We start from the raw sequence: 16,200 nt of genomic DNA, 5'->3' as shown, positions 1-16,200 counted from the left end.
GATCCCTGCACGGCAGAGCTGATGGATCAATCCCAGTGTCCAGCCCATAAGCAGCTTGCCCATGGTGCGACCGATCCCCCTTTCCATCCTGACACTCTCTGGATGCCTGCATGCCTGTGCACTTACTCTACATATTGTCAGTTCAAGCTGCAGATTTTGCAAAGCTCGGTGTAAATCTGGCTTGTGACTTTGTACATGTACCCCTGTTTGTGATTTAGTGCTCTCCCTTTTATCATCTCTCCTATCTCCATTTGCTTTCCCTCTCTACTTTTTAATGCTATTTACAACTTACTTATCCACACAGCAGGATAGCTATCTTTCAGTGTCTCAAACTGATATACCTAAATGATTTTTCTTACCTGGGTTTTCTCTCCCTTTGACCTAATTCATGCTTCGTAAATAGGAAATTTAGATTGTTCGATTCAATAGCATTTAGAGTTTCCACTTTTATCAAAGGGATCATGGCACTGAAGGACTCCTTGCAAGGGACATTTGTTTATTCTCATGAGCAACCGGCTCTCCCTATGTGCAAGAAGGCTGCGTGCGTGCACATTGTCCTCCTCAGTTTGTGCCTCTATGCTCCACTGCCCCATGTCAATGCCACTTGGCACTGGCAGGAGGAGCCTAGTGAAACCATGATGTGGACAGCAGCTGACCTGCACACTGTTGGAGATAAATCCAGGTCCTGGGCCCTTCCAGGTGACAACCACTCAGTTCTCTTTCCTCCAAATTCTCCCCCCCCCCCCCCGCCATGCACCCTTTCATCTCAGAGCTGCAGAGGAAGCTCACAATGATGTTATTCACAAGCAAGGTTTTGGGGTCTGTTCTCCAAGAGGTGTGAGTCAGTGGGGAGGGAGGGAGGACAGTGACTTCCTATAGTGCTGTGTCATCCATTGCCTTTTCTCCTTCTCTTCAATTCTTTCCACACCTTCTCCCCATTTCTAACTTGATTTGACCTTGAACTCTGGCCTCTGCCTTCATACAAACATCTGTGACGAGGGGGACAGCACTTCCAGCGAAGCAGTTACCTGGACTGACAGGCCTGGAGAGCAGTAGCCAGAGGGACCAGCCTATCACTCTACTCTTGGAAATAAATCCCATTGTATTTGCATTTTAATTTTCCACATAAACAAAGGCCTGGAGTACTCGCTTGGGCAGCATCACTGGACGAATTTAATTAGAAATGAAAAGTTTATAGGGCCCTCTTTAATGCGATTAATGCTCAGTTAACATTTATCACATTCGTATGCTGGAATCGCCTTTTCTAAGCAGCCACTGTCCATGAAATGAATTTCTCTCAACTTTTTTTGTACCCACCCTGGAAGGTCATCTACTAAGGAGTTTCTCTGGGGCCAGGAGCTACCAAGTGAAGGAGAGGTGGGGGTGGGGAAAGAGGCACGTGTGTATGTGCGGGGTGGGAGGGTGGGGGCCGAGAGTGAGGGTAAGCACCGATCACAGGAGAGCTGGACCCTAACCCGGGTTGCACACTCTGCAGAAAGCTGAGCGCTCAGTTCCACAGTATGGGTAAAAGGCGTCAGAGCCTCTTCCCTGAAAAAAAAAAAAAAAATCCCCCTCACCCCCCAGTCCATTTCTGTGGCCCAAATCAGGCTTTAGCTGGGGCTGGTCAGTGTCCGTCGCATGTAGCTCTCACTCCTCTCTTCCTGTCTTCTGCTACCTTTCTTCTCTCTCATCTGGGACTCTGTGAGGCTTTCCCTCCCAGGCCCATAATGATCTGGGTAAGAAACCCAAGTCCCGACCCTGGGTATATCTCCTTCCCTCTGGCTCTCCCAGAGGCCAGGCACAGCCAGTCGGAAGGCCACCTGGCCTAGCGTCAGCTCCTTGGAGAAGCAGGGGACAGTGGAGGAATGTGAAACCTCTATTGGTCCCTAGAGGAAGAACAGCCTTCCTGAGCTTATCAAATTCTCCTCATTCTTCAGTTAGAGTCTGCTGAGATTGGCGTCCTAACCCTAATCAGCTAACCCACGTAATGAGGAGGAGGAGGAGAAAGAGGAAGAAGGGTAAGGGACCGGGGGTGGGGAGAGGATGTATGCACTCTGCAGATTATAAAAGGAGGTGATTATCTTGGACTTTGTCCCTCGCTAAATGCACTCTCCTTTGAGGGCGTCAGCAGACAAACAAGCAACTGCTACCAGTTCTCCTAGTGCGGTATTACACACTCCCCACCGCGGCCATCACGCACAGCACAACACACTCGCCTCCGGTGGAGCAAACGCGCACTGCTCACACACGTTCGCACTCCCAGACATGTGCATGCCCTCGGTCCAAGTGTGTCAGGACCCTGTGTGTACCTGACAGGACCTATTGGGATGTCTACTGTCCACTCAGCCCTGTGCTCTCTGGGCATTCACTGACACCCCACGCAGGCAGGCCATGTGAGTGACAGCAGGCACTTTTGTTTTGGGACCAAACAATCCCTTCAGCTGGAAACCAGAATAGCAAACCATTAGCTCCCACCTTGACAAGACTGACTCCTCTCGAGAGCCCTCTGGGATGCCAGGGCTGTTTAGATAGCGTCCCAGGGTATGAACGCCAGGCCCTTAACGCCAGACCCCGCTAGACACCACCAGCCCACATATGATTTCCAAAGCACAGCCACACAGAGCTCACAACACAAGATCACAACTTCTTGTGGGACAACACACGCAGGCCAGCACCACAGCTTGCCGTCTAGAATAAGGCTGAAAGCCCCCAGGACAAAGGGCAGAATGAGGGTCTTCTCCCTGACCACCTCTATGGTCAGCCAGGCTGGTACTGCCCACAAGACTCCTGGTCTCCTTCAGCTTCCTTCACCTGCCTGCAAATGTGGGCTGGGCAGTGGGCCCAGCAAAGACTCTGGTGCCAAGAGGGGGCATGAGGACCAGGGAAAGCTGCCCCAGCGCTCAAGCTCTCAGGCCACTTTTTTTCTCCCTTTCCACTCCTCCCCTCTCTCCCAATCCTCTACAATCCTTCCTCTCTCTGATTTCTTGACTCGACTGTGCCAACAAGGTGAATACAGTTCCCCTGCCAGACTGCTGCCCTGTCTCACAGCCCTCCCAGGAGCTGCCGTCACATCCTTAGCTTTCTCTGTTCTTGGGTCGCTGCAGAGGGAGATCACTGCAGTCCAAGCAGGACTAAAGGCAGGCAGAGGAGGAAGTCCAGAGCCAAGTGGCCAAAGGCTCCTGGTGGAGAGGGCTCTAATCTGGAACCCCTAGGAAGCAGGAACCTCCCTCTCTTCCTCTTGGCCTTTCTCTCATGCTCTTCTCTGGCCTGCCAGGGACCAGGCTGGATCAACTGCACTGCAGCAGCCCTATAGCCCCTGATGGCCTGCCTTGCAGTATGCAGAGGGAGCAGTTGGCCATGGCTGCACCACACTGGGGCTCCCTCTCAGAAAGGGCCGCACAGCTCCCGGCCCTGTGACTTTACTTCCCATGCCACTGCCTTTGCTCTATTCTCTTCCCAGAACTTGCCCACCTTTCTCTCCTAGCTGGCCCTCTCCTTTCTCACCTCTCCTCAGGCCCTCATCAGCCTGGTTCCCCCCAACCACCTCTAAGACCTTGCAGGGCATGAAGGGCCCTGGCTCAGGTGAGCGGGATCCAAGCCCCCCTCTCCAAGCTCTGTAGTTTTGTGTCTCACACCAGCCAAATGCTCCAGTCCCAAGCAACCCTGTCCAGGCCAAGGCAACTCCTGGACATCTCCCTCTCACCTCTCAGCTTCACTCTTCAAGTCCTCATCCTCACTTTCTGTCCCCTTCCCGTTCACTTCTCCTTCTCTCCTCCCCTAGCTGCAGGGAGTTCTGCTCTATCCCCCACTCTCTTCCCCAGGAGCTATGGGACTAGGGGCTCAGGAAATGTGCCCTCTCCTGCACTTGCACTGAGGTTACCACTCTGGTCTAAAGCAGAGAAAAAAGTGTGTTCACTATGTAGACTCAGGGCTGCCAACCGCTGGCCCAAAGCTGTGTTTATTTGGCCAGCACAGCTTTGAAAGATCAAGTCTTCCAGTATCAGCACCTGCAGCTTGGGCCTATGTGCTCCAGCTCCTGCTCGCCCAGTTCCCACCACCTTTTGGCTCATCCCTTGTGGACTCTCCCCTGTACTTTCCCTTCTGGGGCCCCAAAGGCCTTTGTGACCCCTGTAGCCACTGAGGTCTCCATCATGGCCCTTGGCAATCACCAGTCTGGACCTGCGGGCACCATTTTCCTTCCCCCCACATCCCTCCAATAAACTTAAACCTCTCTAGAACAGAATGCCAGTCTCTCTCCCCCTGTCTGTCTCCCTCAAAAAACACAAAATATCTTCTCATCATATTATCTCTCAAAAAACAAGAGACAGGGACCAGTTACTGTCATATGAGGATGAGCCATGAGAGGAGCCTGGCTCTGCGGCCTCTTCCATCTCCCTCCCTCCCATACGTCTTCCTCTCTTACCTGAGAGTTCCCAGATCTATGAGACCTCCTCCTTCTCCTCCACGGCAAGGTCATTCTCCTTGTTTCCCATGTCCCCAGCAACTCCCCTGTGCCCAGGTCTCCTCAGGAGGCCCCAAGCCACCTCTGCCATCATGCCCTGCCTGGACTCCAAGCCTTACCCCATCGCCAGCTCTGTGCATCTCAGACATAGCCTCTTCCTATTTCTCTGGCACCTGGGAGAAGGATTTGGAGGCTGAGCCTGGGGTCTGGCTCTAGGGAGAGCTCTGCCCATGACTGTGTCCCAGTGCTGGGGAGACACGGCTTGTGGGTCACTGGGCCACAGCTCTGGAGGAAGGGGACATGCTGGGAAGAGCATCTTCATGGTTGCTTATGCAGTTAGTCCCTAACTAGCCCTGCCAACTGGGCTGGGACTTGAGTGTCGAAGCAAGAGTAGACAGCTGGTCACACAACTCTCCATCACAAAGGTGGCATTGCTGTAGCAAAGCCCCTCTTATCGGAAGCTAATTGGACCACAGAGCATTACAATGCAAATAATAACTGAAGGAAAATTTGGCCCCAGTTTGCCTAAATTATGAAGTGAGGAATCTTCAGCCCAGCCCTATGACTGCTGCCACCTGGCCCAATGGCCCAATGACTACCTCGCTGATGGTTCTAACCCAAATACAAGGTGTCAGGCCTTTGTCTGTGACTGCAGGTCATGCCTGTGGGCCTTCTTCCCTTTCATCCTCTTGGCCTCAGAGCCCTTTTACCTAAGAGCAGACTCAGGTGGGTCCACACAAACACACAAATCCATACACACAGACGATATCAACCTCTGCGACTAAACCATCATGAATATATTTAAGCTGTGCCTTTATAGCACCAAAACAAATAACCTGTTCAACAGTAGAAAGACATCTCAACCCAGGCGTTCAGTGTAGATAGAAAAACCCAAGGTGATTTAATTTTTCATCTGTCTAATATTGCACTTGCTATTTGGGCATTGGTGGTGACGCTGTTTCCCAGTCCTCAGACCTCAGGGGCCCTTCTCTCTTCTCTAGACTCACCCACGGTTGGGGATGCTGCACTAGGCACAGCTGCACCTGTAGCTGCTTCCCCTGTGAGAATCTGAGCTCTGGACACCTGGCTTGGAGGGGTGGGAGAGGTATGAGAAGAAACAGCGGGGGTTCAGAGAATCAGCAGGTCAGATGAGCACCCTTTACTGCATTCTTTTAAGGAACAGGAAGTGAAAAAATAATTCTTTCTAGTATGTACATTTTCCTCTTAACATAAGAAATCCCAACTCCAGGTAGCAACAAGGAGGGGCTAAGGACAGACCTGAGCATTGAGAGGCAAAATTGCAGAGGAGCTAGAGCTGGAGATCTAGGAAGCTGGGAATAGACAATAGGGCCCCTGGTTTAAGGTTTTCCTTCATCAGTTCTGCCAAGAAGACCAGGAAGCAGAACCCCATTCCATGTGGGCTTATAGGGAGCCCCCCCGTCTTCAAGGTGCAGCCTTTTGGGAGCGGGGTGTGATTAATCTTCTGCACCAGTTATTGCCATTGCTACTCTCTCTAGAAACAGTAATATTCTAGTCCACAAGCACATACCATCACATATACAATCACACCATCCCATGTGTACCAGAACAAGCTCATTCCCCAAATGCCCTCCAAAATACATTTTCCCTACCACCCTAACTTCCAACATTGCCTTTCATTGCCTGCTTTGCACAGTAATAGCCCTTGTGCCAATACGCATATGAAGCTATTGCTCTCCTTGCCACATCCCCATCCCTCTCTAATCTCCCCTTCTCCAGGCACCCCCATTTCTTTCTGTAGGGGCTGCTCCTGCCTGGCCCCATCTCCACTTGGCTAATTCCCCCTGTGGCCCCTCTATTGAACTGTTGTGTTGTCCATTTCCCTGTGACAAGGGCTCTGGTTACAGAGTTATTGATTGGTTTTCAAGCAGACAGATGGGCCCTTCCCGGGTTCCCATCGAAATCCCTCATTGTATGGGCAGATTGTTGCCTCTTGGGGTGTAGGATTGCACTGGAGACCACCCTCCACGCGGCCCCCTTTGCCCAGGCCATGGACGGTAATAAATGGAGGCAGTCTGAGCGATAATAAAAGCAATTGAGTAGGTTACCTGTGCAGACACAAGATTTATGCCTCTTCATATGTGATGTGATTGTTTTATTGAGTTCTCAGAACAGTTGGGACACTATTTATTTATTTATTTATTTATGTTTTCCCATCTCGTTTCTTCTTTGCATCACTCTCTACAACCCACCTGGAGCAGTTGTTAGGAACAAGCCCTCCTGTCTACCTCTTCTTGAGAGTTGCCAGCTGAGGTAAGAGCTCAGGGCAACCAGCCTCTGCTCTCACCCGAAGGCCATTCTGTGGCCTGGATACCAATAGAAGTAGCCAACAGAGAGACAGTCAGGCCAATGTGACTGCTGGCCAAGAAGCCCAGGCTAAAACAACTAAGGAAACAAAAATGGGCTCTTCAGGACAAAGCCAGCTCTTTTTAAGGAACAGGAGTATCAACATATTATTCTAAGGATGGGCGACCTCATCAGCAGTGGACTGTTTCTAGGAAAAGACAGGTGAGCAAGGCTTCTATGACACAAACTGGCACGTTTGTCTGCTATTTGTGGGCCCTGTCTGCTAGGTTCAGGGCCACAGAAGGCAAGTTCTCTGTCTTTATTTCTCCCAATTCCTCTGTGGGTAGAAGTCTTTCTTAACTCACCAGCCTGCCCTGGCTCTCTGCTATGAGGCTGAAAGCCCTGACCACCAACAGCTGCAACTAACCTTGAAGATGCAGCAGGCAATGCCACCCCTCTTGCCCAGCTTCATGCCAAGCCAAGTCCAGAATCTAATATGTAATGTTTTGGAACCTGAGTTTCAGAGAGGGAGAAATAGACCCTAGCCTTGAATGTGTCTTCCGCATTTCCTTGGCTTATTTGGAAAGGTCTTTGAATGAACATCTGGTAGACCATGGCACCCCACTGCCAGACCTCTGACCAAGATGTGAGAATGACACAAGGATACGTCCAAATGACACAGGATGGACTTCTCTAACATAGCGCTGGGGCTGTAGCCTTCTTGAAACCTGTGCTGCCATGGCTAGGAGAATGAATGTGCTCACTTAGAGCCAAACAGGCTAAGGCAGAATGTGGGCAGGGATGATCAGTGAGAAGCTGTCTGTGCCAGAGTCCACTCCAAAGATCTAGAGGTGGGGAGTGCCCTGACCCCAAAGAGTGTAGGGCAAGCTTAAAAAGTTAGAAGGCAATGCCCTTATTGTCAGTTCATTCCAAGAAAGCACCCTCAGGGGATCTGCAGTAACCCTAGACTCTATCTGCAGTTTGTGTTTGTTCTTTCAAAGGAGCTACCCAGAGCAACAGCCAAACCAGAAGACTTTGGCATATAATCAGGAAAATCCTTCCTGCCTAGTCAATTGCTCGGCAATGTAACTAGGTGACGTTTTCCCCTTTCAGCAGCATGGATCTCCCTCTACCCCTCCCTCCTCCAGGCCATTTCCCACACCAAGTTTCAATCTAAAGTCACCTGTTTATAGACACCCACCCTCTACAGCAGTGATGTACAAGCTGAAGAGCTGGCAACTCTCTGCTCAGCGATCAGTAACCCAAAACTTAGAATGATTCAGATAAATTCCATGTGCTAAGAAACCCAGTCAACCCTCAGGATTTCTGATGGTGGTTTCTGGGAGTGGGGAGACCTCTGTGACCCACTCCTTTGGCTCAGAGAGGCATTTCTACGAGGATTTGCTAATGGTGAATGCGGGGTGGACGGCCAAGCCTTTATCACGACAGGAGCAGAGAATGCCAAAATCATTTTTAAAACATGAAAAGCAATTTAGTTTTTAACCACAATGGCATATTTCAAGTGCAGCGACAGCATCTGTTTTGGGGAGAAGATGAAAAACCTTTGGCTCAGGTGGGTGAGCATGTGTGGACTCTCTTTCTTGCCAACCACTGGCTCAGGAACATCCTTACTTAATAACAGAAAGTACCCAACACAAGTGGACACCTCATCAACACTAAAGCTCTAAACTCAAGACCCACCCATTCCCCAGTGCACTGCACTTTCTACACAGAGCAAAATCCCCTGGCTGTTCCTACAATGGGGCAGAATTCTCTAAACTGAGAAAAGGCAAAGTTCCTGACATAACCAGCACCAGCAGAAACATCCCACCTCTGTCAGGTTTTAGGGTGAAACAACACACCTGAGAGCAAAGCACCTACAGGGATGAAGAATGTGGTGCCCAGATGCGTCCCTCCAGCCCCAACTTGGCAGCACACTGGGAAGCCCCCAGAATTCTTTCTAAAATATGAATGAACCACAGGAGGATTCTGGCCCAAAGCAAAATTGAAAGCAGCCTGACTACTCCTTGTTGACAAAGCAAGCCATGACACCTAACTGCAGACCCAGGGCTGGCTGCCCATGCTGCCAGTGGCTTCCCATTCCTGTCCTCCCACTCCCTCTCCATCTCCAGCAACACCTGCCCACAGATGGCCATTTCTCCACACCAAAGGAAGCCTACGTGCTCCTCAGATGATAGGGTTCTGTGCTGGTGGCTTCTGCAGCTGTCAGAGGTGTCAAGCTGAGGCCATTCATACCCCCACTCTCATCCCACTTGTGCCTCACTTGTCTACTTTCTCCCAGCACTTGTGCGTGCACTGCAAGCCCTCTGGAGCTTGATCCAGAGGTCACCTGTCCCCTGCTCTCCATAGCTTTTCAGGATAAAAGTATCCCCAAACCTGTGCCTAAGCCAGCTTCCAAAAACATCTCGCCAGTGAAGGGTACATGTTTGGGGAATGGGGGGCAAGGGGTGTAAGGCAAGGCTGCCACCACACCTGCCTTGTTGCTCTACTCCTCCATGCCTTTCAAGAGCAACAGATCACTTTAACCGCACATGCCTTGGGTTCCCCCAAAGACTTGCAAATTCTGTCACTGACAATGAGCATTTCTCTCAAATGTTCTCCAGAACACCACCACCCGGTCCCAGCAGCATTGCTCCTCAGCAGAGCCACTCTTGGACCCAGCTGTTCTCTTCCCCAGACCTCAGTTCCAACTCACTCCCAGGACCAGCAGCCAGACAAGAGGCTAAGTCTCCGGATGGCTCAGGAAAAAATGCTTTGTCTCCTTCCCCTCCAGTCCCAAGCTTCCCCAGTCTCCTCCTCTGGCTTTTAAATGCAAAGGACTTATTCCTCTCCCAAACTACCCAGGTTCTTTCTCCAGCTCCTTTGGAAAGTATCTGAATGTCAAATCACCATGCTTTCAATACCTGGCTGAGCCATGCCCTGGGAGCTGGAGGGTTTTCGGAGGGTGTATAATTAGCTGATCAGTATTATGTTACCCTGTTCATAACTGAATAACCATTTTAATACAGATGGCACACACTGGGATAATTTCTGGGGTCGCCTCGCAGTACGTTACAGCGTGAGTGTGGCAGAGGGAATCTTCTTTAGCCAAGGTACATTCTACCAGCTAATTTTACCTGCTGTTTTCAGGATGATTTGGGATAATTCCATATCATTTGCAAAATATTTAAAAAAAAAAAAAAAGCCTTGATATGGGATGCCAGTTTCAGAAAAAGGCACTATTGAATTATTAGTTGCCCTGATAATGAGCCTATGAAGAGTACAGAGAATAACAAGGATATGAAGTCTTTAGCTCTCTTGTTATTTGGGGGTGCCTTAAAGTGGGGGGCTAATGCTGTCTGGGACTTGCTTCTAACTGGTGTGCAACTTGGGCAGGGGGTCTCTGTGTACAACTGTCAGGTTGTGCAGTTCTATGATCATGAAGTCAGCCTGGCTTACTGGGCCCAGCTGCTGCTCATATGTTCTGTAGCCACCACAGACAGGCACCTTGGCACACTGGCTAGGTGTATACATACGGAGTGTGCACATGTGTTCTCCCAGAGAGCACACTCAAGCGGTTTGGGGATTAGGATACCTAATTATCTTACATATCATTCCCAGATGCTAGAGCCTATCATCAGTGCAACGACTTCAGCCTAGAGATAGGCACCATAGGTGGCTGGGGGCATCTCCCAAGGCTCAGTCTTAGTCTGGAGTTCTCCCTCCCTGCCTGCCATCCCACTCCTTATCCAGCTCTTCTACTCCCTGCCAATTGCTGGCTGGTGGTTGGCATTTACTCCACAGGCCTGGATACCAGTGCTTGTAGGCCGGAAATTTGTGCAGAGCTGGCTAGCAAGACCTGGGCTCCTGGGACGCAAGCTTTGTGGGAGCTGGCAGGGAGGGTGGGGGAGCCAGGACAGGCGGCTGCCCCTAGGGAAGGGAGCATGCCTTTAGAAAGGGAAGTCTGTTTGGAGGCAATGAATAGACACTGGTCATTTTAAAGGCTTCGGCTGCGGGCTGTGATTGTCTCTAGATCCCGAGGCATGTAATCTTGGAGTCTTAATTACCACAAACACTTGGATTCATTTCCAGGACACTGGCGGGAGAAGCCTGGCAGGGATTAGCCAGCCCTGAACAGGAGACAGCCCTGTCTGTCTGTCTATCTGTCTCTCTGCCTCCCAGGTCCTCCATCCTGCCCAAAGAACTTTAGGCCGAAAGCGGAGAGGAAGGGCATAGGCTGGACGAAGTGGGAGACCAGCCTCAGGGAGACTCCCCTGTGGGCAAAGGTCAGGAGCTGCAGTCCCACCCTGCAGGCCCCAGTGGCTCACTCACCTGTTGATGGAAGAGACGCTAGGCACCGTGTCGTTGTCGCAGATGCCCTCGGCCAAGAGCCTGTCGCGAATCTCCCAGGCGAACATAGTCGGGTTCTGTCGTTTGTACTCAGCAATCTTGTCCACCACTTTGGGCGTTGCCACTTTGGGCTTGGAGCCGCCGATCACTCCGGGCTTGATGCTGCCGGTTTCGTAATACCTGCGCCCGGAAGGCGGGTAGGGTCAGCGCGAAGTGGGCAGTGGCAGGGGCAGGGGGGCTGCAGGCTCCAGAGCCGCTGAGCCACTCTCCTGCCTGAGGCAACAGTGGTGCAGAGGGACAAGGCCCAATGTGGCTGAGCTGACTTCCAGAGGGTGCTTGGCAGGGACACCGTGGAGGAGGATGAGGGAAGGACAAGGGGGACACTTCCTCCACAGAAATGGACACACCAGGGGCTGGGTTCACACCAGCCGCAATAGGCGCCTCCAGGAGTGAAAGCCAGCCTTCGATTTAGGAAGAGCAGAAGGAACAGCGAGGCTTCCCGGCCGACCAGGACTGAGGCATCACCTCCAGCCTTTTCTTACTGAGCAAAAGGCCGCTGTAAGAACCAGGACCCTCCTTCCTCCTCCCAAGTGCTGCTTTTTCTCCTCTTGGAAACCCGTTTTTGCTCCCTACCCCGTTCCTCTACTCCCGGTCTGCATTAACACGGCTAGAAAATGCATCTCTCCCTTTCTGAAGCCAGGAATTGGCTGCCTCTCAGCGAGGGCCCTGGAGAAGGGCAGGCACTGGGTGACCGACCCTGCTCCATCCTAGCTCCTGGGGCCCGCGTCCACCACCTGAGCACCCTCTCCAAAAGGAGCAGCTCTCCAGATCCCCTTGAGTTGGGGATTTCCCTCTCCCACTCGGCAGAGGGGTGGGTTGGGGGTGGGGGGGCTGTTCTAGACTTTTAGCCAAGTCCTCGGACCAGAGACCCACGGTTGGCCGGGAAAGGAGGCAGGGCGTCTCCCGAGACAGCTCCGAGGCCCTCACCTGCCCAGGATTTTGCTGACACAGCCGTGGCTGACCCGCAGCTGCCGAGAGATGTCACAGGGCCGCACACCCTGGTGGGCCAGCTCCACGATGCGCTGCCTCACCACGTCGGGTAGGGGCCGGCCGTTCACAAACACCCCCCCGAGCTGGTTCACACCCCCGTGCCCTGCTGGGGAGAGACAAGAAAAAAAAAAAACACAACACCCCACACACAGCAGGGACCGGCCATTAGTCAGGGTCCGCGGGCCGGGATGGGCAAAGGGAGCAGGCAGGGCGGAGGGGCACGTTCCCGATATCGCGCAGAAAGGTGGCGGGCCGACCGCAACACGGAGGACTGGGGACTGGAACCCGCGGGGCCGTAGAGACGCGGAAGCGCAGGTGCTGGGCGGAGGGCTGGGAAAGAACACGATTCTTAGACCGGTGCGACACAAGAAAGTGAAGGAAGGCATGGAGAAGCCAGAGGAGGAAAAAGAAGGGGGAGGGGGAGAAAAACAGCAAAGGGGAATTAATGCCCGCGGGAAAGAACGTGGGAACGCGAGGAGGGAAAGGGCCGGGCAGAGGACGGAGCTAGTGCGGGGCAGCATCCGCCTGTGCCGCCGGCAAGGGGGGAATTGGTGAGTGCTGGGGCTTGGAGGACGGTGATTTGGGGGGTTGGGGTTCCTTGACTCTGTCCATCGGAGCCCCAAGCACAGAGCAGGTGAAAGTCCCTGGGACACCCACCCCTTTGCTCTCTGCTTCTTTTCTTGTATTCATTTTTAGTCGGAATTTTCCTACCTCTTTCTCTTTTTTTGGTTTTATTTTGTTTTTGATCAGGAGGTTTTTTTCCCTTTATGTTTCTGTCTTTTAGATATTTGGGGACCATATTTCCCTCTCACCCTCCTAGTGTCTAAAGTGGAAAGAAAACCAGGTGGAGGGGAGAGGACGGGAAGAGGCAGGGACCGGGGTCTGCTGCGCTCAGAGACTAGGAGGCGGCGACAGCGGCGCGGCTCGTGGCAGCAGCCGGAGAGCGCAGGCCGCTAGAGCTCGCCCGCCTGCCGTACTGCACCCGGCTTGAGAACCACCGTCTCGCCCAGGTCGCATGACACAGGCCGCCCCGGCAGGTTGAGGACTCACGGGGCACCCTATATAGCCAGCCCAACCCAGCTCGCGTCCTTCTGACCCCTCAGACCTCGGCAGCCGCTCAGGAAACCCAGCAGCCAGGGCGTTTGCCCTCCTGACCAAGAGAAGGGCACTGGGTTTCCCACCCGGCTCCAGCGCGGGGTCCCAACCTCGGAGCCAAGGCGGCCACCGGGTGCCAGGCCTGAGGGCGCTGCCCGGTGCCCATGCTCCCTGGCCTACAGCAGTCTAGAAATCCTGCACCCAGAGCGATCCACCCGCAGCCGCAGTTACTGAGCAGTCCAAGCGCAGAGACTTCCAGCGGCTGAATCGGGCCGGACCAGACCGGCAAACCTGCAGCCCCTGCCCTGCTAGCCTCAAGCGAGTTTCGGAGAAAGCGGGGACATCTGCGCCCCCTTCGTTTCTCTCCCGTCCCCTTCTGGAGGGACCAAGATCAAGCTTGGGCGAAACCCCTGGTGAGAGGCCTCTGCTCGGGCGGCGAAGGGAGGCCGGAACCTCTTGCTTTACCCCCGACCCCCTTAGCTCCCTATCTCTAGCCCCACTCCTCACCTCTCCCCTCCCTCCAAACCCCGACCATCAATAATTTAGGCCCCGGGAGAACTCGCGTTACCGGTATGAAAAGGCGGCAGCTGCGGGCAGATTAAAGATGAATAATTCAGCCTCTCCGGGCTCTGGGCCCGGCCGCTCGGCCCCAATCTAAGGGGTGGGGAGGAAAAGGGGGCACGGAGGGAGTCCAGGGTCGGGGGCCGACCGGAGCCGGCGCTGAGTAGGGCCTGGAATGCGCCCCCGCCGCCGGCGCGGACCCAGGCTGCGGTGGCTCGCCGGCCCGCCGGCCCGCGCCGCGGCTCTCTCCCTTCCTCCGACCACCTTCTGCTCGCCTTGCTCCCCTTTGGGTTTCACAGTAGCTCCTTATGGGCGTCCGGGACTCGGCGGATCCCCGGCTGAGTCGGCAAGAGAGGAGAGTGGCAGCCGGGCCGCGCGAGAGGCAGGCGGGCTGGGCGCAGACGGCGGGTGGAGCCGGTTCCGCTCCCTCCGAGAAGGAGCTGGGCTTTCTGGCTCCCCTAGACCTGCGGCTGCCCGAAGCCCCCGGTTCGGGATTCCTGTGCTTGGAAATTACTTAGGGAAATATATTTTATCTCAGGAGTATTTTTTTTTTTCTTTTTTTTAAAGCTCCCCCTGTAACGCTAAATACATGCTTAGAGAAAAACAGCCCTCCTCCTCGGCTCTCTTGTCCTAAGCATAGATCCAAGCCGGATCTAAAAAGTTTCCTTGTGAAAAGTTATAAATTATCCTTAATTATTAATCTGCAGATGGAGAATTTTCTATTTAGAATCTTGTCTTTAAAAAAAAAAGCCTGCAAAAAAAAAAAAAAAATCTCGGCATAGTTTTCCAAGCTGAAAACATGACGAATTAGATAAATTCAAATTTCATTAAAATAATTCCTTCTTTTCCTATTTTTTAAAAATTTCTTTTCTCCCCCTTTTTCCTGTAACGTCCTTTCAATGTTTTCCCTTTAATTTCCTTCCCCTTGTGTTGATTTCTCTTTCCTTTCTCCCCAGCTTTGGCATTTGCCTTCCTTTTGTTCTTTCCTCCTCATTTCTTTTCTCTTTGCTGACCCCCTGGACAGGTCGCTGGCTGCATGGTCCTCAGCAGAAAGTGGGAGGCAGGCAAGGAGCTGCTCTCAGGTCCCAGGGCCCCGCTTGGAAGGCTGCGCTACTTGTTTCCTCCCTGACTTCGATCTCTTCTCGTAACCCCTCTTTGTTTTTAGAGCATCTCCCAGGCAGGGAAAGATGACCACCATGTCTTGCCAACCTCAGATTCCCAACTCAAGGAAAAGGGAAGGGGAAGGAGCGGGAAGGGAGGTGGGAAAGAAAGGAAAAGGAAGGACATATCTCAAACCAGCCCACGAGAATCCCTGGATGGGCTGGAAGGGCCCAGAGACGCTGAGAGATGAGGGTCAGAAGGGGGCACCCCACCCCCACACTCTTCTGCCCAATTGTCCTGACAGAGGCTGCTCACGCTGTGAGTCTCCTTCTGGGCACCCACAAGTCTAAGTTTGAAAAAGGTAGAAATGGAGGGGGAGGCAGAGAAACACCGAGAAAAAGGATAGAGAAAACACAACACAACATCCTGAAAACTGCCCGCCAATTAGTCCCCAGCCTAGGGCAAGAGGCTGACTAGGAAGTGGGTGGCTGGAGGCCCCAGGGCTGTGGATCCCACGACCTTAGAAGGAGCAGGTGGAAGGAGCAAGGGCAGGTGATGGGCACCAGGGAAGGTAGGAAGGGAGGAGCAGGGATGAATATGGGTGACAGAAGGCAGAGGGGAGAGAAGCTGGAGGCTATAAACACCGGGCGAAGGAAAGAGGGAGAACCAAAGGAGGGACGGGGAGAAGCCAGCGTGGCCTTCAAGATGGGACCTGAGCGCTGGGGGCCGGGTCCGCGCCGGGACTGGACAGGGTTGGGACAGAGAGCCCCGAGCTGGGACAGGAGCCGGGCGCCGGTACTCACGGTGCATCGCGGAGAAGGGGTCTGCTTTGCAGTGCATATCCATGGGGAGGCAGAGGAGCGGGAGCAGCGCGGCCGCCGCCGCCGTGTCGCCTCGCAAACTCAACTTCAGGACTTGAGGAGAAAAGGGAGGGACGGTGGGGGAGGGAGGGTGAGCAGGCGCCCGGCTGCTGCGGGGCGCGCGGGAGCGGGGGGGCGCTGCGCTGCGCTCCCCGCGGGGACTCCGGGCCCGCCGGGGCTTGCAACCGCAGTGGCTGCAACTTCCCACCTTCGGGACGCGGGGCTGGGCGGTCAGCAGAGCGGCCCCGGGGCGGCGGGCCAGGCCGGGGGATACTGGGGGTGCATGGCTCGCGCGGCTGCTGCGGCCAGAGCTGAGGCTGGGCAGGGGAGGAGGTTCGCTCAGCTCCCCTGGATCCCGGTCATCCGAGAGGCGGTGGTCGGAGAGGGCATAGGGCC

At 53.6% G+C, this 16,200-nt stretch overlaps 1 protein-coding gene across 5 annotated transcripts in view; it reads right to left on the bottom strand.

Annotated features, from left to right (window-relative positions):
• Window positions 1–15,853, bottom strand: part of PAX2 (paired box 2) — a 76,245-nt gene extending 60,392 nt beyond the window's left edge. For 4 of the 5 annotated variants that reach the window (XM_063102305.1, XM_063102307.1, XM_063102306.1 and 1 more), the window contains exons 1-3: window positions 15,748–15,790; window positions 12,125–12,293; window positions 11,120–11,317 (exon numbers count right to left, since the gene is read on the bottom strand). In XM_063102305.1, coding sequence (XP_062958375.1) covers window positions 11,120–11,317; window positions 12,125–12,293; window positions 15,748–15,790 — 410 coding nt within the window. Of the gene's footprint in view, window positions 1–11,119; window positions 11,318–12,124; window positions 12,294–15,747 lie in introns of all 5 variants that reach the window. The other variant, XM_063102310.1, reaches the window with a different exon arrangement.
• Window positions 15,854–16,200: the final 347 nt, after the last annotated feature.

The sequence above is a fragment of the Cynocephalus volans genome, chromosome 7, assembly GCF_027409185.1.
Source record: "Cynocephalus volans isolate mCynVol1 chromosome 7, mCynVol1.pri, whole genome shotgun sequence".
NCBI classification, from domain to species: Eukaryota; Metazoa; Chordata; class Mammalia; order Dermoptera; family Cynocephalidae; genus Cynocephalus; species Cynocephalus volans.
The sequence above is the reverse complement of the archived record's forward strand: the minus strand, read 5'-3'. Positions and strand labels throughout refer to the sequence as shown.